Source organism: Lagenorhynchus albirostris, chromosome 19, assembly GCF_949774975.1.
Source record: "Lagenorhynchus albirostris chromosome 19, mLagAlb1.1, whole genome shotgun sequence".
Taxonomy (NCBI): Eukaryota; Metazoa; Chordata; class Mammalia; order Artiodactyla; family Delphinidae; genus Lagenorhynchus; species Lagenorhynchus albirostris.
In genome coordinates, this window is record NC_083113.1 from 50249135 (window position 1) to 50275278 (window position 26144).

The 26144-nt window shown below is 44.1% G+C and overlaps 1 protein-coding gene across 1 annotated transcript; it reads left to right on the top strand.

Annotated features, from left to right (window-relative positions):
• The first annotated feature begins 363 nt into the window (after window positions 1–363).
• On the top strand, window positions 364–20708 carry LOC132509180 (large ribosomal subunit protein uL18-like). The gene is given in 4 exon segments (XM_060129817.1): window positions 364–682; window positions 684–1098; window positions 20298–20340; window positions 20551–20708. Coding segments are annotated over 4 exon segments (909 nt in total). The 5' UTR covers window positions 364–389.
• Window positions 20709–26144: the final 5436 nt, after the last annotated feature.

Sequence of the window (26144 nt, forward strand, 5' to 3'; positions counted from 1 at the left end):
GCAATAAACATCATTGAAAGAGCTACACTTCTGCCTGAGCCGCAGCTGGTATAACAGCATGACCTGGACTTGTTGATGGATGCCGAGACCATACAAAAGTGACGCATCTATTTTTTTCCTCCCCGGAGCTGTGCTGGTTCTGCAGCTCAGTGGCGGCTAGGGCCTCTGTTCTACAGGACGGGGTTTGTTAAAGTTGTCAAGAATAAGGCCTACTTCAAGAGATACCAAGTGAAATTTAGAAGACGGTCAGAGGGAGAAACTGACTACTATGCTTGGAAACGACTGGTAATCCAAGATAAAAATAAGTACAACACACCCAAATACAGAATGATAGTTCGTGTAACTGAGATAACATGGGTCAGATGGCTTAGGCCCGTATACAAGGAGATATGATAGCTTGTGCAGCTTGTGCTCGCAAACTCCCGAAGTATGGCGTGAAGGCTGGCCTGACAAATTATGCTGAAGCATCTTGTACTGGCCTGCTGCTGGAACGCAGGCTTCTTAATAGGTTTGGCATGGACAGAATTTATGAAGGCCAAGTCGAGGCGACTGGAGGCGAACACAATGTGGAAAGCATTGATGGTCGACCTGGTGCCTTCACCTGTTACTTGGACGCAAGGCTTGCCAGGACTACTACTGGGAATAAAGTTTCTGGGGCCCTGAACGGAGCTGTCGATGGAGGCTCACAGTACCAAATGGTTCCCTGGTTATGATTCAGAAAGCAAAGAATTCAATGCTGAGGTACACCGAAAGCACATCATGGGGCAGAACGTTGCAGATTATATGCGTTACCTGATCGAAGGAGAGGAAGCTGTTTACGGAAAACAATTCTCTCAATACATAAAGAACAAAGTAACTCCAGACATGATGGAGGAGATGGGTGAGAAAGCTCAGGCTGCAATACGAGAGAATCCAGTGTATGAGAAGAAGCCTAAGGAAGAAATTGAAAAGAAGAGGTGGAACCGTCCCCAAATGTCACTTGCCCAGAAGAAATATCGGGTAGCTCAGGAGAAGACAAGCTTCCTTAGAGCTCAGGAACGGGCTGCTGAGTTAATAAACCGAACCACAATTTCTATGAAGATTTTTCAGATAAAGACAGTAATAAACTTAAAGAACAAGTTAAAAAAAAAAGGGATGAATCTTTGCTTGGAAGTTACCTGCCCAATAGGAACCTAGCAGCATCCTGAAAGTGCAGATTATTTGAACAGGTAAGGACTTGCTTATCAACTGAAAGTCACCTTCATTCTGACATATGAGAAAAACCAGAGAAAGCAAGCAAATTGATCTACGTCACACAGCAAGTTGGTGGTAAAACCGGCACTAAAACCTTGGGATACCTCTGAGATCTTCATGGCTCCTTCCATCCATCTGACCTAAACTTGATGGGATGAGTAAGAGTTTTTTAGGTAGCCCTGTAGGAAAGACAGAGGCAATTTAGGAAAATGGTCCAGACATATAAGAGGCCATGTGGAGATGAGAGAGAAAGCCTTCCCTTCATGTGTATGCTAAAAACAGAGATGGAAGAAACTGAAAAAGTAGAAACACTGGCTACCCCAGAAAAACGTTTGGGAGGTGGGTCTCTTTAGGAAAACTCCTACACAAAGGAATCCATAGAAATGTGGTCAATCTGGAATAACTGCCGAAAAGCAACCTAAAATATCTAAGGAGCTGTCTATCTAGCTTGCCCTATCTCATTCCATATCAGTTTGATCTTCCAAGATGGTTGCTGGCATCAAGAAGAGAGTGAAAAACCATAAGTAGGGGAGGGCCAGGGAAGCGCAGCATTCCCTTAAACATATTCCTTTATGGAGGCAGCTCAAGGGTGCGGTCAAAGACTTGTATAATTTAGTGACACCAAGAGACGCCATAATCTGAGACAGACAAGCGAGGAAGCCAAGATTAATGTCTCAAAAGCCAAGAGGCAAGTTATAGAAAATAAGACCCACGATCCACGCAGGCTCGCACCATAGGTTTGCGATGTCAGTGACTTTATCTGAAGGTGCAAGAGTCCTTTTGACTGAGCCCATCCTTATATATGTAAAAGGCCCATTTCAAGGGGGTCCAAAGACCACCATGATTGGAAAATATGCTTCATGCGGTTAGAGTGGTAATAGAACAGACAGCTCACTGTCCACTCCGAGAAGTCCTGTAGACCTCAAGGAACTGACAAAGCTCTGTGGTCTCGCCATCAAAGCCATGGCACGATGCCAATAGAGCCAAAATGAAGAGTGGAGAGTGTTAGAGTGAGCACATGTCTCTGAGGAAAGTGAATGGATTTACTTTCTCTCCAGCATCTATCTCTGCCTAGACATGTTCATTTTTCTGGTTGTTTTTTCTTTTTCCTCCAAAAGATTTGCTTCAGGTCAGCTGGAGAGAGGAGTTTTGCTTAACTCAAGAGTTGGCATGGACAACCACAGTGGAATCAATTTTGAAAGACCCAAAATGTGGGGTCTGGAATGACTGGCCAAAGTTACTGAAATTGTTTTCCACAGAAAGCCAGTGACTACTCAAAAGTTATTAGGAAGTCTAGGCTGCCTACAATTATCTGATGCAAATAATTATTTGATGCATATGCAAGGAGCCACACAGGTCCCAATTTTAAATAGGTACATGCTGTGATGGGCTGGGCTATGGTGCCCAGATATTCGGTCAAACATTATTCAGGATGTTTCTGTGAAGGTGTTTACTGGGTGAGATTAACAATTTAAAGTGATGGCCTTTGAGTAAAGCAGATGACGTTCCATGATGGGAGTGGGCGTCATCCAGTAAGTTGAAGACCTTCATAGAACAAAGGCTGACTTCCCCCAAGTAAGAAGGAATTCTGCCAGCAGGACTGCCTTTGGACCAGAAGTGCAACTCTTCCTGGGTTTTCAGCCTGCCAGCTTACCCTGCAGGTTTTGATTTATCAAGCTTCCACAGTTGCATGAGCCATCGCCTTAAAATAAATCTCTTGGGGCTTCCCTGGTGGCGCAGTGGTTGAGAGTCCGCCTGCCGATGCAGGGGACACGGGTTCGTGCCCTGGTCTGGGAGGATCCCACGTGCCGCGGAGCGGCTGGGCCCGTGAGCCGTGGCCGCTGAGCCTGCGCGTCCGGAGCCTGTGCTCCGCAACGGGAGAGGCCACAGCAGTGAGAGGCCCGCGTACCGCAAAAAAATAATAATAAATTAATTAAATAAATAAATCTCTTGATAGGCAGAAAGATAGAGGATAGATTAGATTGATAGATGATAGATTAATTAGATAGATTAGATGTATGATGAAAGAAAAAGAAGGAAGGAAGGAAGGAAGGAAGGAAGGAAGGAAGGAAGGAAGGAAGGAAGGAAGGAAAATATACGCCTACTATTGGTTCTGCTTCTCTGGAGAACCCTGACTAATACACACACACACACACACACACACACACACACACACACACACACACGCATAGTCATACTACGTGTCTACTATATGTCAGGCAATATGCCAGATTATTTATGTCTGTTCAATTCTCATAAGTACATTACAATCTAGATATTATTCTCTCCATTTTATCGGTGAGAGAATTGAGACTCAGAAAGATTAGCTAACTAGATCACAGCTTACAAGAGACAGAGCTAGGACTTGAACTCAAGTCCATCTGACCAAGACATTGTGCTCAATTCCCAAAGTGATGACAAGTAACCAGGCAAAATGAAACAAATTAAGTGGCAGAACATGTGAAGGGAGAAGACCCACAAGTGTGGAATCATCTCCCAATAACAATCAGCAGCAAAATCATTTACAATTGGAAAAGACAGGCTGCTGGAAGAGACAGGGCTGCCCTGGCAGAGGTAAGCACAGTCCAGACCGCTCTCTCTCTCTGGCTCTGCCCATTCCTCCGAGCTGCTCTGATGGATTTTAGCTGATTCCAGACGTGCCCTGGAGGGAGAGAAGATTCATGGCAGCCCAAAAGGAGGACAATTAGGTTTCCCATTAGCTTCCTTCATGAGTTCATCACTGACTGTTTCTGTTTGTTGCAGTATTTTCGAAAATTATCCCAGACAGGTTTCTGGAATACATGGGACTTGGAGATTTTTTTTTTAATGAAGGACATTCCACTGAGAGCAAGCCTCAAGACTGACTCATCAGAGGAAGTGTGTTCTTGGGGTAATGCCGATGGATATGGGCAGCTGAATCCCAGCTCTGCAATTTTAATCTGGGTGAACGTGGGTATGCGGCAGTTCCCCAAGTTCATCCCCGGATCTCCAATGCCTAGCTTAGAAAAGGATGGAAGAGGACTCTTAATCAGCCCCACTTCCTCTAGTCTTCCTCTCTCTGGCCATGCTCGTAGCTTTCCCCCAACACGTTTTTCTGCCAAAGGGAAACCTTTACCAGTTTTGACTGGCAGCTAATCTTGACGATTCCTCTGCTTAGAGTGCCCGAGGATGACGTCACAGGGGCATTTTCGTACCTAGAGACGAGCATTTGATTATTTGAAGATTTGTATAAACCTCTCCATTCTCCATCAGCTTAGATAATCCAGTGTTGACCAAACGGTTGTCTCCCTTGCTCTCTATGCTGTGAACATTTATTTCCAGCTTCCCCCAGATTTTCCACGGATGTGTTTGCAACCCGTATGTGTCTCAGCATCTCCAACTTTGACTCTGTTTTGTTTTTATTTCTCCCTTTGTATAGTCTTTAAGTGGTCCCCGATGGTGTGAGTATGTGATTTCATATCAAGAGAATGGTGTGGCCATAGCAATGAAGCATTAGGGTGTATCATAAATCAACCACAGTTTGGGGAAACGATAACACGTGTGATTTATAGGCTATTTCAGCTCTGATTTCCATATAGCTATTCTCTGATTCACAATTATTCCTGGAGGAGTAGAAAGTAAAAGAAAGTACAGTGTGGGTGGTAGATTTCCTCCCCAGATATCCATGATAGTCATCATCTCCATATAGAAGAGCACATACTCATGCTTTCCAAAGGATGAATGTTATCCACGGCAACTGGGAAACTGTCAGAGCTGGAAGAAGTGAGTCAACTAAATAGCATTTTCCCTTGACCTGGGTAAACCAAGACTAATTTTATATATTTGTCAAGAGAATTCGAAAATTGCCAATAATTTACGGCAGGGTAAAACTCCTAGATTTTAACCTAATCTATCAATATGTAAATTAAATATATAAAGGTTGATGATCAACGTTTGTTTACGTTAAGTGAAAGCAGAATATGTGCATGATTTTACCGAAAGGCAGTTCTTTGCACACACACACCGCTTTCGGCCTATTAGCCTTAGCTTGGGGGGACCATAAAATTTATCTTCCAAACTGGGATATTTCTAAGAGTGAAGGGAGGTGCTTTTAATTATTCCAGTCAACGGGGGTAGCCCCTGGCCACCTGGCGCCTGACTGTTAGTCATCGTGATCTCCGTGTCACCTGCCCCTTCACTAGACCCTTCAGAAGCAGGGCTCAAGGTGCCTTGGTTTCTTTTAGTCAGAGGCCATTTTCTTCTCTGTTAGGGGCTAAAATACGTTTGTATGAAATAAAGGACACACTGATGCCCGAAATAAATTCACCCAGGTGCCTGGTATAAGATAGGCATTCAATAAAATATATTAATAATTATAATTTTAAATATTAAATTAAGTATACCCTATCATGGCTTAGAGGGCTAGCATCTTTTGCAGGTGCTCAAACTCAGTGATTTGGGCAACACTTTCAAATGTTTTATTTTCATTTTCTTACTGGAGGGTCTTTTTGTTTTTCAAATGTAATCTTACCTAGAACCCCAATATATAAAAGCGATAAAAACAATTACGTATGTGTTATTGGAGAAAAGCTCTCCAGCATCTGCAGTACTCCCAAAAGACAGCTTCGGAGCCAAACACTTCACTTGGAGCAAAATTCAAACTCTACAAAGCTAAATAAGCCCTGATTAAAATGTTAAGACATCAACTAAGCATGATTTGGAGAGAGAATCCCAATACTTTGGGCGAGTTCAGAAGTGCATTACGGGTGAATTGAAAAGAAATACCTGTCATTCACTAGGTTTTTGGTTTTCTTTCAAGTTCAATGCGTACAATACAGCAAGTTGAGTCCTGAGTGATTCCTTCAACTTCAGAGACAGAACAGAACAGGTAGAGGAAAAGACCTCTGCTATTTGCAGCGTTTATCTTCAGACTCCTTCAGACCCAAGAAAACAGTCAGTGGAAAACAGATTTTCTGAATGAGCCCTATGATATTTTTCTTAAACTTCTCCTTCTGTCTGGCCTGCCAAGTCCTTGCTTCAACCCTCTAGGCTGGGTTGATAGCAGTTGTTCTTTCTAATGTTGGTTGAAATATAAGTAGGTGCTTCCATTTCACTGTGATGCTAGAAGATCCCACGAGATGTTCCTGTTACAGATCGTGAGAGTTGGAGCAAAGATTTGGATTGGTTGATTCATTCTAGGAGAAGCTTCTTTCCCGAGTTCCACGAAGTTCCACAAAGCCAGAGCTGTCTGCAGTGGGTCTAGGCTAACATCACAACAGAGCCACACCCAGAAACCTGCCAGGCTCAATGCTCCTGGAAGCAGCTGCTGAATGGCTAGGCCACCCCGAAGCTTCTCTCCCATCCCACACACTCCTTTCTGTCTCAGTGGACCGTGGAACATCACTGTGTTAGTCATCTACTACTGCAAAGCAAATTACCACCAACTTAGGTGACTTACAACAACATGCATTTATTATGTCACAGTGTGTATAGATCAAGAATCCAGGCACAGCTTAGCTGGGCCCTCTGCTTCACACTTAAAGACTGCGATCAAGGCACGAGCCAGGGCTGGAATCTCATCTGAAAGTTCAACCAGAGAAGTACTGGCTTCCAAGCTCATGTGGTTGTTGACAGAATTTCGTTCAGGAGGATTGTGGATGGATGGCCTTAGCTCCTATCTGGCTGTTGGCAAGAGGTCATCCTCAAGACCTTGCCGTGTGGCCTCACCACTAGGTCAACTCACAACATGGCAGCTTGCGGCATGAAAGCAAGGACGCAGGTCAGAGAAAGACAATGTGAGATAGATATCGCAATCTTTTATAACCTGACCTTGGAAGTGACATACCACTACCTTTGCCATATTGTGTTGGTTGGAAGAAAGTCATAGGTCCTGCCCACACTCGGTGGGAATGAGTACCAGGAGGTGGGGAGTACTGGCGGTCCTCTACGAGGCTACCTGCCACTATCACTGTCTGCTGTTAGGGACTCATATGAAGCAGAGGAAGAATTCGAGGTCAATGCATTTCCAAACAGGCATTCAAGTCCTATATCTCTAAACCACTCTTCAGCCTCCCCATAGACCATGGGAAGAGACCATAAGTCTTCTCTGTCTTCTTCAAACACACCATGACTACAAGCTTTACGGCCATCATGCCTGCTCTTCTCACTGCCTAGAAAGCTCTCTTCTCAACTCTACCCAGGCCCCTGTTGAGATGTCATCTTTCCTTGAAGTCCTAATGTGTTTACCTGTTGGATACTTATTTATTGAGCTCCTACTACATGTTAGGCATTGTCTGAAACCGTGCCCCACAATAGGAAAAAAACCCCACAATCTGTAACCTCGAGGAGTTCTCTATTTAGTGGAAGAGACAAATAAATAACTAGTCCTCAGCACACCCTATTGCAAGTACTATGAGAGAGATAAGCGCAGGGTGCAGAAGTAGTAAACTAGGGGTGTGACATGGTTGGATGAAACCCACTAATCTGCCCATAAGTTGAAGTCAAACTCCTCAGCTTGGCACAAAAACCCTTCACAACTGGTACTACTTCATCCCTCTTTTTTCTCACTATATAGTCCAGTCACAATGAGGAAAAATGAGTCAGATGTGTTTTCCCTGCTGTGCTTGTCCATACTCCCTTCCATGCGTTGTTCTCTCTGCTAAAAACATTCCTTCTTTCTTGTTGAGCTTGTATGCATCCTTAAAAGAGTTAAATCTAATGCTACCCTGTCTTGGTCTGCTCAGGCTGCTATAGAAAAATACCATAGACTGGGTGGCCTAACCAACACAAATTTATTCCTCGCGGTTCTGGAGGCTGGGAAGTCCAAGCTCAAGGTGCCAACAGATTTGATTCTTGGTGAGGGTCCTTTTCCTGGCTTGCAGATAGCCAGTCTTCTTGCTGTATTTCATATGGCAGAGAGAGGAAATTCTGGTGTCTCTTCCTCTTCTTAGAAGGGCACTAATCTCATCATGAGGGTCCCACCCTCATGACCTTATCTAAATCTAATTACCTCCCAAAGTCCTCATCTCCAAATATCATCTCACTGGGGGTGGGGGTAGAGCTTCAACATATGTACCTGGAGGGGACACAAATATTCAGTCCATACAACTCCCCTTTTTAGAAGCCTTCTCTGAATCCCTAAAAACTTAAGCAGGTACACACACTGTGCTTCTGTAACCCTTTGTACTTGAGTAGCATGTGCAGCGAGTATTATCATTGTGAACATGAGTCTTTTATTAAACTGTGAGTGCCTTAGTGGCAGACTGTGAGTCTTCCTTGCTGTCTCCTCTGTGAGTACAGGGCAAGGTGACCACCCAGCAGTGGTCAGTAAACACTTGGGAAGAGCACATAAAAGAGCAGAGAAGCCCTTCCCTAGCACTCAAGTGATTCCCCACTCACCTTGACTTTTCATTTCGGCTCATGTAAACACCAGCTGAACTCCTGGCTGCCTGAATCTCAGCTGGAATGTTTGCAGTACTCGGCCATCCTCTAGTTGGTGAGAAGTTCCAACATGTCCACCCAGAAATTAGAAACCTGAACACCCCTGACTCTTAGAGTATTTCGTATGTTATGGTCTTTGAACCCCAGTCTGAATTGGATACATCTGTCTTCAAAAGAACTTAAATTCCAACATGAAAGTCAAGGAGGAAAATAGCATCCTCGCATTCAGAAGGCGGGTTCCCATAGCGTGAATTTCTCTGTCTGGTTAGGATTGCTTCCCTGTGTTCGAACACCCAGGCTGATGATGTTTCACTCAGTTATCAGTGTTCTGCTTTATTGCCAAGTTTCTCTGTAATCTTTAAAGCACAAACTTACATTACGATGAACCATATTTTAAATGAGATCTCCAATGTATTTCAGTGTAATGAAAACTTGTCTTTTACAAAGCTTTAAAATAAAATTTAATATATTTTAGAAAGGCTCACTACATGATTATTTCTAGCCTTTTAACCTAGTCCCTAATATTGACTGTGATCATAAAAATATCAGTAACAATAACTACCACTTTGAGCATTTATCACGTGCCAAGAACTATACCAGGTATTTTCTACACAGATCTGTTTGGTTTTTGCCATTTTATTCTCTAAAACCATCTGACCTTGATATAACTAACATACTTTGTAAGTGAGAAAATTGAGACTCAAAGAAGTGTCTGAGGGCAGACAGAGGAGACATAAATTTGGGGGGAACCAGGAAGAGGCCTCAGTTCCTAGCTGACTGTTGGTCAGGGGTCATCCTCAGTTTTTCTATCCCATTCTGTCTCCTGACATCCAATCCTTGGGGATAAAGTCTTTTGTTCCCAATTATAAATGAGTCAGTGCACCTGAGGCTGCAGACTCCGTAACTTACAACCATACTAAGATAGGGCCTAATAATTGTGTCCTTCTTGAGGAGAGATAAATAAAAATATAAATAAAATAAAAAGGGGTGGGAGGAAGGACAGACAATGGGAGGGACATCAAACCAAGGACCCTGGATGACTAGAGGGATCACCTCATCCCCTGTTAGAAAATGACCCAGACGACTAAGTTTGTTGGACCGAAGAGGAGAGCAGATCAATAACTGAGACCTTCACCTACAGTCTAGTCCTGTTATTCATCCCTTCGGCAAGTGCTGCTGTGCCTAGCTATTGTATAGGATTAGATAACACGCCTAACGTACACAAATACCCCTCGACATCTCATATGGAAGTTTTTAAGTAACCAAGTGTTTCAGTAAGTCAACATTCTGTTTCTACACTTGTGGCTTAAAATCTCCTTATATTATTCCAAAAAGAACAATGAACACAGGTAAATAATTCTTTCTCAATTTTGCAGCATCTGAGGGTAGATCCCTATAGACACCTCCAACCCTCACACCCCTTCTCTTTGTGGAACTGAGGCCACTTGAGCTCACCCTAGGCTCTCAGGCCACTCCAGAGCCACTGAGAAGTGGATTGCAGGCGGCTTTAGTTCAATACATGAAATCTGACACTGCTCAGAAGGCGAGCCTTCTACCCTGCCCCGTGACACAGCTCTCACTCCCTAGCACTGTTCTGATAAAGTCATGGCCCCTCAGGACTGCCGGCATGCCCTTTGCTTTTCCTGTACCCCCTTTTGCAGTGGCTCTTCCCACTTGTTGTCATGCACCCCCTAGCATGTCTTGGCTTTGCCTCTTCTTGTGAGAACACGTAGCGACGTGGCATCCATCACCCCATTCCCTGCTTTCATTGACAAAAGAATGGACAAATACCCTGACCTCAGAGCTGCTTTGTATTTTTTCCTTAAACAAAAAATTAAACTTTCTTCTTTAAGTGGAAAAGAAAAGCTTCCAGTTAACAGAAGGTTCTGAATGAGACTCCTAATATTCTAATACCAAAACCCTGAATGGCCAACGAATATTTGTCAGTGTTGATCTGAAACCCACAGAACAGACATTCCATGTGTGGCAAAAAAGCAAATGCCACGAATGCCAGGATTTTCTAGAAGCTGGAAACTAATTAAAAGTCTATAAAACTTTGAACCATACAGATTCTTCTCATCAGAAAAAAAAGAAAGAACAGAATATACAGACATTCATCCTCAATGCCACAGTTATATTTAGGTCATCTGAAATAGACTGTCAGAGAGATAGATAGATAGATAGACATACAGACATATAGACAGATGGTAGATAGATAGATGAGAGATAGATAGACAGATAGATATGATGGTTGGAGGGAAGGAGGCAGGGAGGGAGGGATGGGCAGGTAGATAAATAGGTAGATAGGTGTATAAATTGATAGATGGATAGATAAACTGGTGATTAGTTTTGTTTGAATGAACCGACACATCCTTCTCCACGACTACCTGTACTCAGAAGTCATCATAAAAAGGGATCTGACGCTACCGACCAGCTAAACATCAGAAAGGAGATTTCAGTATGAGAAGCTGTGGCATTCTCTCCTTGTGCAGTCACCAGCCAGACGGTAATACGGATTCTGAGGAAACAGATGCGCTCCTCATGGGACGGGTCCACTCCTCCTAAAGACGTGGGTAGAATCAGAGCCCCGGTCATCAGCAGCCCTCTAACTCTTCCTGACTCTGGACCCCTCAAGGAGCAGAGGCTCTATTCTGTCTGCCCTGCCTGAGAAATCAAAACCAACAGAAATTGGCAAAACAGAAATGAGGCCAGCGGAGGAATTCAGCCACCTACTTTCTGAGAGCCAGGCATGGAGGAGTATGTCTGATTCCCTCCCTCCCATCCTGTCGGGCCCTCCAAAGGCTGGCCAAGGCCCATTTGGAGTGAAGAAAGACAAAGCATCTCTGGGAAGGAAGGTGGGAGAGGTGCTGACAGTGAGTTATAACTTGCCCGCACAGTAAAGGTGGCAGTGAAGGGGGAAAATCTGAGGGGCAGACCCCGGGGAGGCGTAGATGATGAGAAAGTAAGCCAGGGAGGAGCAGGGTGGGAGGATGGAGGGTGTTTTGCATTAGCTTAATAGAGGCAAAGTGGAAAATGGAAAGGAATACACAGGTCAGAGGATATGGGCTCCACATAAAAATACAAGAAAGTGCTCTACCTCAGGATGAGGAGAGGTTGGCCAGCTATGAACCTCTCACCAAGATGACATGTGAGCTTTCTTCCTTAGGGAGCCCAGAGGGAAGCGTGGGGAAAGCCAGCTTCTGTTTGTGCAACTCTGTTCAAAATATCTCACACAGCCTCAGACCAGCCTCCACTCTGGAGTCCTCTTTGTGGAGACAGGGGCACTCACGAGAAAATGTCTACTCCTCTCTTGACTGACCCATGGCAAGAATGCAATTCCATGCCAGTGTAGGTGGTAAATAGCGGCAGTATTCTTTAAGCACCTGTTAGGCGCCAGACCTCTACACCCTGTGAGGTAGGCATTCTTATCCCCATTTCACAGATGAAAAGATTGAGGCTTGGGGCTAAGAAGTCACTTGCCCAAGTTTCCATAATGAAAGAGAAGCAGATCAAAGTGTGAATACCAGTAACCCCAGCTGCACTAAGTTCCAAGGAGTGTGTTTTTTCCATTACACTCCTGTCTCCGAATTAAAAGCAGGAAGGGGGCTGAGAAAAAGGGAGGAGACCAGAGTGGCAAGGGGACAGTTTCTAAACGACTACTAGTGCTTTATCATTTTAACACAGAACAGGAATAGGCAGTGCTGTTGGGAGATGATTTTCCCTGAGTCTCACATATCCCTGCACCTCTCGTCAGCAGGGGCACTGACCGACTTTGTTATGTACCATCTTCTAAAGGATGCCCAGCACACAGATTTGGAAGATAGAGATAATATCTCCCTTGGGAGCAACGGGCAGTCTGCGTACTATCTAGCAGGAAAAATCAGCTTCCTCTTCTGTGACGTACCCTACAACTTGCGTATGTGTCACGCGGCTCCCTTTGCATGGCCCCGCGAGCACCAGGGCAGGGGGAGATGACACAAACACGAAGCTCATGCTGGTTGCTATGCCAGGAATCACAAAGCCCTTTGTCGCTGACCCAGGAGTTTCACGTTTTCTGCCAACATCCATGAAACCTTGACAGACTAACTTGTTACCTGGCCAAGTAGGGTAATATCTCAGACTCCACAACACTGGAGGCTTCATAGAGCAGCAGGGAATGGACAGAGAAATCCAGACGAATCCTACGTGTCTCATGGTGCCCAAACAGAGTTCAGACGCTCCCACGTGGCACACCAGTAGGCATTCTGGTACCTCGTGCATCCTTGGGCAGTGCAACCTGGGAAATATCTCGAATGCTAATTAGGTCCCACCAGGTCCCAGTTCCTGAGCGAACACCATGATTCCCTAGGCTGCCATATATCTATAATGGGGTACTTGACCAAATGCTTGAGAATGGCAGACCCTTCTGAGAGCCTTATGTACATGATTTCATTGAATCTTCAAAAGAACTCTATGAATTAGGAATTATTGCTCTCAGAAAGGTAAGTAACTCATTCAAGATCACACAGCTAGTGCCCAAGTCTGTCTGAATCCATGCCTGCAATTAGCATCCTAGAAGACTCTCTTTTCCTGCCAGCAGTGAATTCATCACTCTTCTTGAAACATATTCCCTTTCAATTCTTTAAAACAATTCTTTAGACGAGCAACTGTGCGCTAATAAGAGTGCGCTAATAAGAAGACGCAGTTGCCATTCAGGATGGGGGGAAAAAAACTTATTTAGTTAACGAGGAACACTTGTTCAAGGAAAGAAGCATTCTGGGGCAAGTGAAACTTTATTTTTTTCCTTAATTTTCTGAGGTCCACGTTAGGGTAATCCAAACCACCCCACAGAGAGGATGCAGTCTGCAGAACCCCAATTTTCCCCCTCTTATGACCCTTTTGGAGGGAAAGAAGATGTGAGGCCAACAAAGGCACTGAGAATGCCTCTTGCTGGGCCGAGAGATATAACCCAGCCCCTCAGCTCACGCTATAGTCAGCACTGAGGCCAGGCTGCAAAGACGGGTCTGCCGGCTGCCTATGTGGCTACTAGGACAGAGGGATGGCCAATCTTCAAGATGTCTGGCAAAGTCACCTTTGGGGAAGAAGCACTCTGGAGTCCTTCTGGAAGAGTGGAATGTGTATAAACACTGTGGAAGAGAATATGGGATCCCTCTTGTGCCTGTCACCAGCTCAGGGATTCAGAAGAAGCCCCCTCCAAGCTCAGAGATGGTCAATGCACCAGTAGGAGTCCTTGGCTTTCATAGATCGCGATCAGTTGTGAGAATCACTGCAAATAATGAGTTACTGTATTTACCTGAGGGTTGCCCCAACACCTAGCAAACTACAACCAACTCAGTGTTAAAGCAACAGAAATGTCTTCTCTCACAGCTCCGGAGCCAGAAGTCCAAAATTAAGGTGCTGGCAGAACGATGCTCTCTCTTTTAGCTTCGGGTGGTGGCTGGCACTCCTTGGCTTGCAGCTACATATCTCCAGTCTCTGATCCATCGTACGTGGTTCTCTTCTCTTTGTGTGTCTGTGTCTTCACAGGGCACTTTCCTCTGTGTGTGTCTGGCCCCTTTTTCTTTAGAGTCTCTGTTTAAATACCCTCTACTCTGTGAAGATTTCCTGCATGCCTCCTTCATTCTCTACCTGGGTAGCTTATTTGTCTCTTTGGTCAGCATTTCTTTATTATAATTTGTTTCTGTCTTTAAGGACCATCACCTCCTACCTCACTGGTGTGTAAACTATATGTGGGCAGAGGTTTTACTGTGCTTCTCTTACAGTACCTGGGATGTAGTAGAAATTCAATTAATACCTATTAAATAAGTGAACGTATGAAGGAGATGGTTTCATAAGTCAGAGAAAGTGGGATGTCCTTACAGCCAGCACTGGGATGACTCCAACCACCAATAGGCACGGGCTAGAGCGTGCCATCGCTTACACATTAAGCGTAGATACTTTGTCCTATTGAAGAATGTGGGCTTTGGAGTCAGACAACTGGGGTCCTACTGCTGGCCCTTCCCCATAGCTCCTCTGTGACCCTAAGCATGTTACTTAGCCTCTCTGAGATGCTGTATAATATGGATGTGTGGTTCTGACTTCATAAGATTATTGTATAAATTATTCATTTAACAAACATTTATTGAATATCTTGTTGGGCACCATGATAAAATAGGATAAGGCCTACACAGTGCTTACCAAAGTTTCTATCATGTCGGAGGTGTAGGTTAAGTGGCATTTTGCAGTTGAATACCCAATATGTGAAGACAAATGAGGAGATCCACCAGGTGTAGTGTGAAGATGACCAGAGAGACCAAATGTCCTCAGCATCCTTTCTCACTATAGGTGCCCCACTCTGCCCACCCACTGTGACCAGAGAAGTTTCCACTCAGCAGCTGGTGAAAAGAGGGTATGAGGGGTAAGTGGGAAAAAGAATGTGAGAGAATATTACCCAAGTGAGGGATCATTTGACCATTCTCTTGGGGGGTTTTGGTACCTCATCAACTCCTGAGGTGCCAATCCTATCAGGCAAAGGTGAGGGCTGGGAAGGTTGCAAGGAGACGTAGAAAAGCGCAGTCTTCAAAGTCAACATTGGGTATGAAGTGAGTTTCTGCCACTTACACGCAGAGGATGGGCAAAGAACCATATTCAGAGAGGATATTCATTTGGGGGTACCATGGAACACCTACGACATGCCTGCCATATTCTTTGCTGAACGCTCTACTGCGTTAAGTCCCATCATCCTCCCGTCAACTTTTTGAGTCAGGAATTAATATCCCCACTTTGCAGATGTAGAAAACGAATCCTGCGCAATGTCCCAAGGACAATGAGCCACTAAGTAGAGCAGGGGGTGGAACTAACCTCTGTCTGCATTCCTTCTGCTTCCAACACTCCACATCCCTCCCATATCCAAGATTCCTGGGTGTGGAGTTTTTCAACCATAAGCAGGCCAAAGTTCTAACTGGGTTGTTCAGTGTGGAAATGTCTACATGGCCATTTTTATCCCATCCCTTTATAGAAGACACAGAGTTATTTGAGTTTATTGGCACAGAGAACTTTCTGAAATGGCGTTGCCCTCTTATATGACACCACACGATCAACACCATACTAATGAAATAACGTTTTATCTCTGGGGTGAAAGAAGGAAAACCTTAATGTGGTGAAACCAGACCAGAGTTTCTCAACCTCAGCACTATTGAAACTTGGGGCTGGATAATTCTGTTTTTTTTTTTTTTTAAGATCTTTATTGGAGTATAGTTGCTTTACAATGGTGTGTTACTTTCTGCTTTATTACAAAGTGAATGAGCTATACATATATCCCCATATCTCCTCCCTCTTGCGTCTCGCTCCCACCCTCCCTATCCCACCCCTCTAGGTGGTCACAAAGCACTGAGCTGATCTCCCTGTGCTATGCGGCTGCTTCCCACTAGCTATCTATTTTACATTTGGTAGTGTGTATATGTCCATGCCACTCTCTCACTTTGTCCCAGCGTACCCTTCCCCCTCCCCGTGTCCTCAATTCCATTCTCTACATCTGCATCTTTATTCCTGTCCTGCCCTTAGGTTCTTCAGAACCTTTTTTTCTTACATTCCATATATATGTGTTAGCATACGGTATTTGTCTTTCTCTTTCTGACTTCCTTCACTCTGTATGAGAGACCCTAGGTCCATCCACCTCACTACAGATAACTCAATGTCGTTTCTTCTTATGGCTGAGTAACGTTCCATTGTGTATATGTGCCATGTCTTCTTTAGAGGCTGGATAATTCTTTGTGGGAGGGCGGCTGTCATACACGTTGCAGGACGTTTAGCAGCATCCCTGGCCTTCACCCACATACTAGAAGCACCTCCTCCCCCAGTCTGTGATAATGAAAACTGCCTGCAGATATTGCCACAGGTCCCTCGAGATGGGGCTGGTGAGTATCACCCAGTTGTGAAACAGTAAACTAGACGAACACGGGTCCAAATTCTTAGTCTACAATTTTCATGGCTTTGGGAAAGTTACACACTCTCCTTGAAACTCTTTCTCATGTATGGAATGGAGATATTAACTCCTGTCTTGCAAGGTAATTGTGCCAAGATAATGTACATTGTATGTGGGTCCTCAGAAGATGCTCAGTACATACTTAGAAAAATAAGAACTTACTTTTTAAGACTTATGATGAGCTTTCACAATGCCCACATCTGAGGATCTTGTTTCCTTTATCCCTGTAGAAGGTGAGGTACACACTTTAAAACTGCTGTTGCCCATTCCATACAAATTGACCTTGAATATTTATGAATAATATCTATCAATTATATTATGCCCATTATCTCCTTTTAATCTTTTTAAAACCACTTTATGGAGGTATGATTGACATACAAAAAGCTGTACATATTTAATGCATACAACTTGATGAGTTTGGAGATAAATGTATACCCGTGAAACCATCACCACAGTCTACGCCATTAACATATCCATCGCGTCCTAAAGTTTCCTTTTAATCTTTACCACAGTCCTACAAGGATCGTGGTTGCCATCACCATTTTAAAAACAAGGAAGCAGTTTTAGAGACTTCTTTAAGTAACTTACCCAAGATCACACAGCTAGAAAAAAGGGTTCAAATTCTGACTCTACATCCCAAGATATTTGCTAGTATCTTATCATACTTCCATACATACCCAAGAGGCACGTCCTGAATTCTGTACTGAGAACAGGCTCTTCCGCTGAGTTTACAAGGGAAAATAAGCAACTACCTTAGGTGGGATGAATACAGGGGAAGAACAAAGGGTTATGAGAGCACAGAGGAGGCATATTTATCTCACCTGAAAGGTTCTAGAAGGCCTGCTAACAGAAAACATACAAAGAGAATCACGAGTTAGGAGAGAAACAGTCCAGATAAAGCTAACACACGTGCAAAGTCCTAGCACTGAGAGCACACGTGATGGGCACACAGTTGGCCTTCCTATCTATAGTTCCACATCTGCAGATTCAACCAACTGCGGATCAAGAAGGTTTGGGGAAAAATTCCAGAAAGTTCCAAAAAAGCAAAACTTGAATTTGCCATGTGTCATCAACTACTTACATTGTATTTACAACTATTTACATAGCATAGAGATGATTTATAATATACAGAAGGATGTGTGTAGGTTATACGAAAATATTACGCCATTTTATACAAGGGACTTAAGCATCTGTGGATTTTGGTGTTCATGGGGTTGGGTGGTCCTGGAATGAATCCCCCAGGGACAACTGTAGTTAAGAATGGATGAACTTTGGAGAGCAAAGAGGGGAGAAGGCAGGGGTGAGATGGGAGGTAGGCAGGGGCCAGACAATGAAGGGATGTGTCTGGCTGGGGTGTTTAGAGCTCTTGTTCTGGGTCAGGGAGCTTCTTGCATGTTTCAACTTCCTCCTACATCCTACTTCTCACATCGACCCCCTAAAATCTCTCTCCAGTGGCTTAACGGGTTAGAAAGAGCTCCATTTCTTTGTGAAGGCCGCTGCTATGAAGTTGACTTTCCACACTTTGGCAAATAGAAATGCTCTCCTGGTAAAGTTGATCCATGGTTACCAGGCCTTTTGGCCAAAAGACCTAATGAAGAAAGATGAACACGACTGCTGGACTTTATACAGGACCTGTGACAAGTCACCAGCCTCTTCCCAGAAGCCTGCGTGAAAACAGACGCCTAGCTCAGCAAAGAGAGGCAGTGCTCCTGGCAGGCTGTTGCTGGGGAAGGAAAATGGGCATGCCAGTCTGGGGAGCTGGGGTGACACTGCGGGGATGACGCAGCAAGGGTTTACAAGACCCGATCTCTGCGGAGCTTGGCAGACACTCAGAGGCCAAGGCTTCCTGAGGAGGAAGGTTCCTCGTCGGTACCTCCAGCTTATAAGGGTTTTTCATCAGAACCAGCAGACAGGCCGCCCTGTTCCTCACACTTTAAAACCTTCAAATAAGAAATGTCAATTACTTTTCAGACTCGAGAAACCTAAACTATCCAAATTGGCTGTTTTGCAACGCGTATACATAGAACGTGGTCGCTGGGTTAAAGGCACGTCTTGTGGAGTTTTTTCTCGTATTCCTAGCATGTTGAACATAGTGGGTGTCTGGCAAACGATGGGAGCCAGGAAGTGAATCGTAATCCCTATGGCAGCCTAAAAAAATGTCTGGCCCATCTTTATTTTTCACAGGTCCAATCACCACTGATAGAAATATGAGGTATCCAAAGTATTGTGGATTAACTATTCCCAAAGTATATCATGTTGCCTTGGTTCTCATGTTGAAAAGCGCAGGGCAAGTTGGAGAAAGATTTTCCTGGGGAAGGAGACAGGAACAAGTCTGAACATCAGAGAGGTCCATAAGACAAACGCAGACACACACACACACACACACACTGAAGTCACATATTATTCAAGTGTAAGATTCTTTAAGTCATCATGTAAGTAAATCACTTGTGATATAAAATTACCGTTGAAAAACTTCCTAAAGAAGGAAGGAAGGAGAATGCTGAGTAAGAGGGGAAGTAATGTCATGCAGCCGGGCTTGGAAGTGATATGTTGCTGACCATTAGGGACAAGGTGCCCGGATGAAAGTGAGCGGGGGACGGGGAAGGTCAGAAGGTTCTACTAGATTCTTCTCTGCTGCCCAACCAAACTTCAGGAGAGGAGATGAGTTATTGGAGTTTCCACTGCATGTTTCCCAGTTTCCACTGATGACCACACACAACTTTAAGCTTAGCTAATAAAAAACATCTAGAAGTTTCTCTAATTGAAAACCAAAGATACTCAAGAGATTATTCCTTTGTTACCCTGTAGTACAGACTTTGAAGGAAGGTCATGTTTGGCTGAATCTGGGGGCTGTAGAACCTACCTGACCCTCTTAGCAGGAAACGCACAGAAAGTTGTGTAGTTAATTTCAGGGGTTCGTTGTCCTCTGGAAGTGCATCCACGGACCTTCCCGTAGAAGGAAAAGGTTTGTTAAGTAAATTAACTGTGTATAGGAAGCACTCTTTGAAGGAAGTAAAACTCCTGCCTCTAAACTTATTCTAAATAGTTTTTTTATGGATAAGTTCCCATTTTGATAAAGTTGCTAAAAAGGCTTATTGAATGATGTAAAGAGTCACCTCTGGGATTTTTATTCCCAGTATTGCATCATAATGAGTAAGTAAGTCTACAGGAGAAGTTTCAAGGGAACCAGAAGGTTACACGAGTTTCTCCCTGGATGAACTTGGACAAGATATTTCCCCTTCTCAAAGTGCAGTTTCTTCACCTGTAAAGTAAAAGTAAAGCTCCCTCTACCTCATGAGACAATGAATGCTTACAAGCCAGACCCTCTAGAAATTCTGCTACGTCCCCCCTGGAGAGAAATCAATGGTTAAATTCTGATCTTTATGTGAACAGAAGAGCAAAACCTTTCCTCAGACAAAGCAAGAAGGAACAGAGGCCTCTGTTTCGATGGAGAACTGAAAATAAACTAGTTGTCTCATTTTCCACCTCAGCCTCTCCTTTGAGAATTAGAAAGCTATTCTTGGGTTTAAAAAACTCCTCAAAATTATCAACACTGGCAGAAAATTAACCATAGTAAACTGCAAAGATGTCTCAAGGAGCCCGAGGAGAAGGCATAAGCAGGTTCCTGTCGGTTCCCTGTTGGCCCCATTCCTCCTTCTCTTGATGATTACTTTTCTTGTAGGGTGAAGCCCAGCTAGGAATGCGTAGGAAGGGAGGAAGAAAAGGTGAGTCATCATTTGTTGGTGATTATTCCAGGCCAGGAATTGTGCATATGTGATTTCATTCCTCAGGGGAATTTGGTTGAAGGATGCGGAAACGAAGCCTCAGTGGCGATAAGAAACTTGCATAAAATTATACAAATAGAGAACATCAGGATAGAGAGGTCAACCCAGGTCTCTCTATCCCCAAGCCCCATGTACTTTTCACTGAACCAGGCTGCCTCCATGAAGATCTGGTGTGTGACCCCTATGAAGATGTTTCTGCATCTGAAAGCAAAGATGACCTCATGTGTAACGCACGACTCGGAACTGTAACGTCCAACGCTACCCAAAGGGCCACAGGTGATGACGGCAAAGACTACAACAAGGGATGACACTGAAAACAGCATTGTTGGGGGGACAGCCAGCGTCACTCAACGACAAAGCACACAGTGAAGATGAGGAAACTGGGCCAGTCTTTTCTACGAACCAGCTATGAATCTTGAGTAACCACTTAACATACCAAGGCTCCTGTTCCTTTGCCTTTAAAACACAGAGGAGTGGTATCCTTAGACCCCTTCCTCACTGAGCCTTTGTGATCATGAGAATAATATATGTAAAGACACACTTGGAAGAACAAAGTAGTGCTTTATGACTGTGGGGTTTGAGAATTTTTAACATACTTTCTGGATCTTTAGTTCTAGCCCACAGCAACTAACCAGATAGTTACCTAACCTAGCTATAATTCACTTTTGGTTGTTGTCTGTATTACCATACTTACTAAAGAATATACTAGGAAATAAAAATACAAACAGATTCAGATACTATTCCTTTAGTATAACCGTATGTCCCCTGACTAGTTAGCGCCCCAGTCATGAGTTTCCAGTTTCACCCAGGAGACCGAAACTTCTCTTCATTTCACGGTGAACTTCCTTTAGCCTAGCTCATATCGCTCTTTCATGCCTGGTTTCCAAATGTCAACTTGTAGTAAGAAATGAAAGCTAAGAGCGCCCTGTCACTTAGCTAACAAGCAGTGTTATGACTCAAACGGAGATCTGCTTGACTTAAGAGGTGATGCTCTTTCCACAAATGCTACCCTCTCCTACAGCAACGAAGAGCCAACAGGAGAAAGAGAGCCTGAAATTCCACTTGTCTGATTAATGCAGAGTGCCTATCTGGAGATTTATCTTTGTTTTTCTACTAAATAAATGGTTACATTTCCCCAGCCAAGAATACACTGGGCTAATTAATAACAGCCCTCTTTCAAAGTCTACTATGTAGAAAAAAAATTCTATCCCCAGGGACCAATCCCTCACAATGGCCATGGAGAGACCAACTCAGGAGTTCTTCCCTAAGAGACCCTGGAGAGCGGCCACACATTTACGTCCTATTGGCCATTCACACCTTAGCAAAGATTAGCACTGGTGAACTGTCAAGCAGAAAATAATATGGAATGAATGGAGGAGGAAAGGGGAAGAGGGAGGAACAGAGAAAGGGAGACGGGCTGGGAACGCAGGCAGGAACAGGAAGGGAAGGAAAGACAGGTTGAGAGCCTACTACTTTCCAGGCACTTTCTGGGTAACGTATACACGGCTTCACTTAACAACCTATAGTATTAAACTTTTGGTTCATTACTCACTATTTATTCAAATATTCTAGATCAACTTTACGAGCTATAACTTACATGCCGTAAAATGCTGAGCCTGGTTAGGTTATTCAACTAGGTAAGCATCACCATCATCGTGACAGGCAACACTTTCATCACCCCAGCATCCTCCCTCCTTCTCCATTTACAGTTAACTCTCTTAACCCCAGGTTCTGGCAATCACTAACCTGATTTCTCGCTATATAAGTTCACTTGTTCTGGACACGTCACCTAAATGAAATGATACAGTAGGTAGCCATTCTCATCAGACCTCTACAACATGAGCTTCTCTCATGTAGCACGTCTCAGGATTTCATCCCTTTTTTCTCTCTGAATAGTATTCCATTACATGGATATTCCACATTTCGTTTATCCGTTCATCTGTTGATGAGTTAATTCCATTTTGGGGGCTATTACTAGTAAAGCTTCTATGAACATTTATATACAAGTGTTTGTGTGAACCTATGCTTGTGTTTCTCTTGGGTGAATACCTAGGAGTAGCACTGTTGGGTCGTAGGGTATGTGAATGTTTACCTTTTCAAGAAACTGTCACACAGCTCTCAAAAGTGGGTGCGCCATGTTACACGCCCAGTCTCCCTTTTTCAACCCACTAGCCAAAGAAAATATTTTGATTATCAGCCTAATATCCTCTTCCCCTTTTTCTTGCTCATCAGAGGTTAATTTGAGTTAAACGATAAAGTGCTGAAAGGAAAGAGCTAGAAAGAAGAAAGTGCTGAGCATATGTGGGATAGAAAAGGATTCTTTCCCTACAGTGCATGCCTTCCTTCACGTACACACATATACAACACACACGCATAGACCCCCAACGAGGGCAGTTAAGAGAAGGATGCTGAAGTGTACAAAGGAGAGTGACTGGAAGAGGAAACAGGATTAGTAAGTATAACCGTGGGCTGTGTATTTGGGCTCCGTTCAGTGCCCTTCAGCGGATGCCAGTAATGCCTGTGCCTGTGCACGATAAACTGTGATTCCTGAAGGTGGCGCTGCCACAAGACCGAATCATATGAGCTTCTGGATTGGGAAGGGCCCCATACGGATGAGGGAATCAGAGCTCAGCAGAGCTCTGATTGATTACTTGACAGTAAAGCAAAACACAGCACAGTCAGATCTGAGTCCCAGGCTGGCCTCATTATAAGCAGAAGTTGGGAACCTGGTCCCTACCCTTCACAAGCTGCCCCCATCCCCGACCAGCCCGGCGTGGAGTTATGCTTGTACTTCAGTGTAACGGAGCACGCGTCACAGGATCCTTACAGCACCTGGGTAGCAGTATTTTCATGATTAGTTTCTCTACAGACAAGGCTGATAGCCAGTAGGCATTGATAAGTCTGCACCGGTTTTTTATGTATTGAAATACTTCTGTACCTGATGAAAACCAAATAGTTTGATAAAGAGCCCTTTCCTCCAAGGCTTTTCACCACACTCTAGAGCCTCTAGCTGCCTCAGCTGCCCCAAACAACATCTCTATGTGATCCAGCAACCAAAGGCTTGAAGCCTGGCGCAGATGGCCCCCACGATTCCCACTCCCCAGAGATGTGACCTTCATCCATTCTGATGGGTGCCCATGTCACACCAGTTGTTAAATATTTTAACCATCACCACCTTCTACAGAAAATTTTTAGAAGACATTTCATTTCACACTACCTATTTCCTTGACATCTTCGGCGCATGTATTCTTTTCTATTCTTATAGACACTACCGCTTACCTAGAATATAAGTGAGCTGTTCATGGTTATAAAAAACATAACAGCCACTACCATTCACTAAGTACCTACTGTGTTCTCTTTATGGGCACAATATCATCTAGTCCCCAAAGAAACCTAGAGAGTGGGCATTTTTGCCCTCATTTTTTTAAGAGACTAAGGCTCGTGCAAAATATAAATATAAGTAACGCCCTCAAAACCAACATCCGGGGCTCTTTCATGTGGAGTCTTTCTACCATGCCTCATTGTCTTTCCTGATCTGAGTAATGGAAGCCATTTAAAACTAACTTCTCAATGAAAACTATGAGAACTGTTCTCCAGTGTTCCAATTCACTTAAAAATGCTAACCACCTCTCCTTTTAAGATGTCATCTTTAATGGGTTTACCAACTCATGAGAAAACGATGAAGACATACAGACTCTAACCTGGCAAGAGCCTGACCACTTCTCACCACAGTGGGGACTGTAATCACACGTGCTGGGAATGTGGGTCACCCCCTTTAAGCACCACTCGAATAAAATCATTCACTTTTACACTCCCACTCTTATATTCATGTTTTTTATTTATATTCTCAGCCATCATTTTTTCATGCTTTTATTCTCTCTTGTTATAAAATAATACATAGATTTAATGGAGACAGGCTTTGTCACAGTAAGAGGCCTGGATTTAGTGGTTTCTAGGGGGGGAATTATTGGGGATAACTAATTGAAACCAAAGTGCATTACCATTCCTTGCCTGCAACAACAAACACTAGGTCTTCAAAGGCTGACCAAGTTTCCACTGATTCCCAACAATAGCAGTTGTCATTTTCAAATGATGGTCCTTTTGAAACGCCAAGCGGAGTGAAGAAAAAGTGTGTGCTATTGCTGATTAGACAGGAATATGACTTGCAGAGGCCTATGTTACTCTCTTGTCTGCAAATTTTCTGCCCTGATTAATTACAAAGAGTGCCGGAGTGTGTTGACGTTAGTTAAAAGCATTTGCTCTTTCCAGCCTGTCCTTATACCCGAATTAAGGATTTCTGTGTGGAGGTGAGGTCAGGAGGGTTCAGATCTGTTTTTCACTGATAAATCTTTCTGCCCCATAAGGATTAAAGGAACCCAAGGCTTTCATATGTAAAACGAATACATGATCGCCTGTGTGTATATGTCTCCATGATCAAAGAGCGCTTAGCCAAGTGGGAATGCCTCAAAGAGATAAGTAATTTGTTCACTACAAACATTACAATTATCTATCCCTCTACAAAGTACTGAGAATAAATTCTCTAATCAGAGTTAATTAGCAGCCTTGCTGCTTTGGGTCTCGCCGACTCGTTTTCTTAAAGGCACAGGAACGTAAAAAAATTACACGCCTTTTCCGTGCCAACTTCTTAAACTCTGAATTAGTTGGAGTAACTGCCCACTCATTAGCTTCAACCCATTTCCTCCCATTTGATGAAATCAACTGAATAAAATTCACTGAGCTGTTCCTCCACACTCACTTACTCTTCCACGCTTTTACTGGTTGCCTCCCTACTCCGTGCCAGGAGCGTTTCTGAGGGCTTAACGCCCTCAAATTCACAATCCAACACAGGGAGCCATAAAGAGGAACGAGCCGGGGTGCTCCGGAAGCCAAAGGAGAAGAGGGGGGATGGGAACGACCTCTCAGGAGGTGAGAGTCAAGGTCGGTTTGGAAGAACGAGCAGGAATTTGGTAGGTTTATATGAGGAAGGAGGGCATTTCGGGAAGATGAACAACAAAGCCACGTGAAACAATAATGACCACAAACATTTATTCAGGGCTCTGTGCCATAAACTCTGCATATTCTAATGCATTGAATCTTCACCCAAAATGCTATAATGTCGGTTCTATTATTATATCTTTGTAAAGATGAGGAAACAGAGGGTGGAGAAGATGAAATAACTAAAACAAGACACAGATTCGGTAAGAGGTGAGGTCAAGATTTGAACCCAGGCCATCTGACGCCAGGGTCTGTATGTTATACCAACTAGGTGCGCATGCCCGCACACACAGAAAATATGTGTCTTCAAGGGAGTCCTGGTCTACTGGCTAGGTGAGGCATAGACACATTGAATTTTTCCTGCACGTCATATGTTTTCTGCATCAAAGAGCTCTGCAAAGAAAATGCAAGAACCACTTGTTTCAAAAAACAAGAAAACGGCTTCCCTGGTGGCTCAGTGGTTAAGAATCTGCCTGCCAAGGCAGGGGACACGGGTTCGAGCCCTGGTCCGGGAAGATCCCACATGCCTTGAAGCAAATAAGCCCATGCGCCACAACTACTGAGCCTGCACTCTAGAGACTGCAAATCACAACTACTGAGCCCGTGTGCCACAACTACTGAAGCCCACGTGCCTAGAGCCCACGCTCCGCAACAAGAGAAGCCAGCGCAGTGAGAAGCCCACGCACCACAACGAAGAGCAGCCCCCGCTCGCCGCAACTAGAGGAAGCCCGTGCGCAGCAACAAAGACC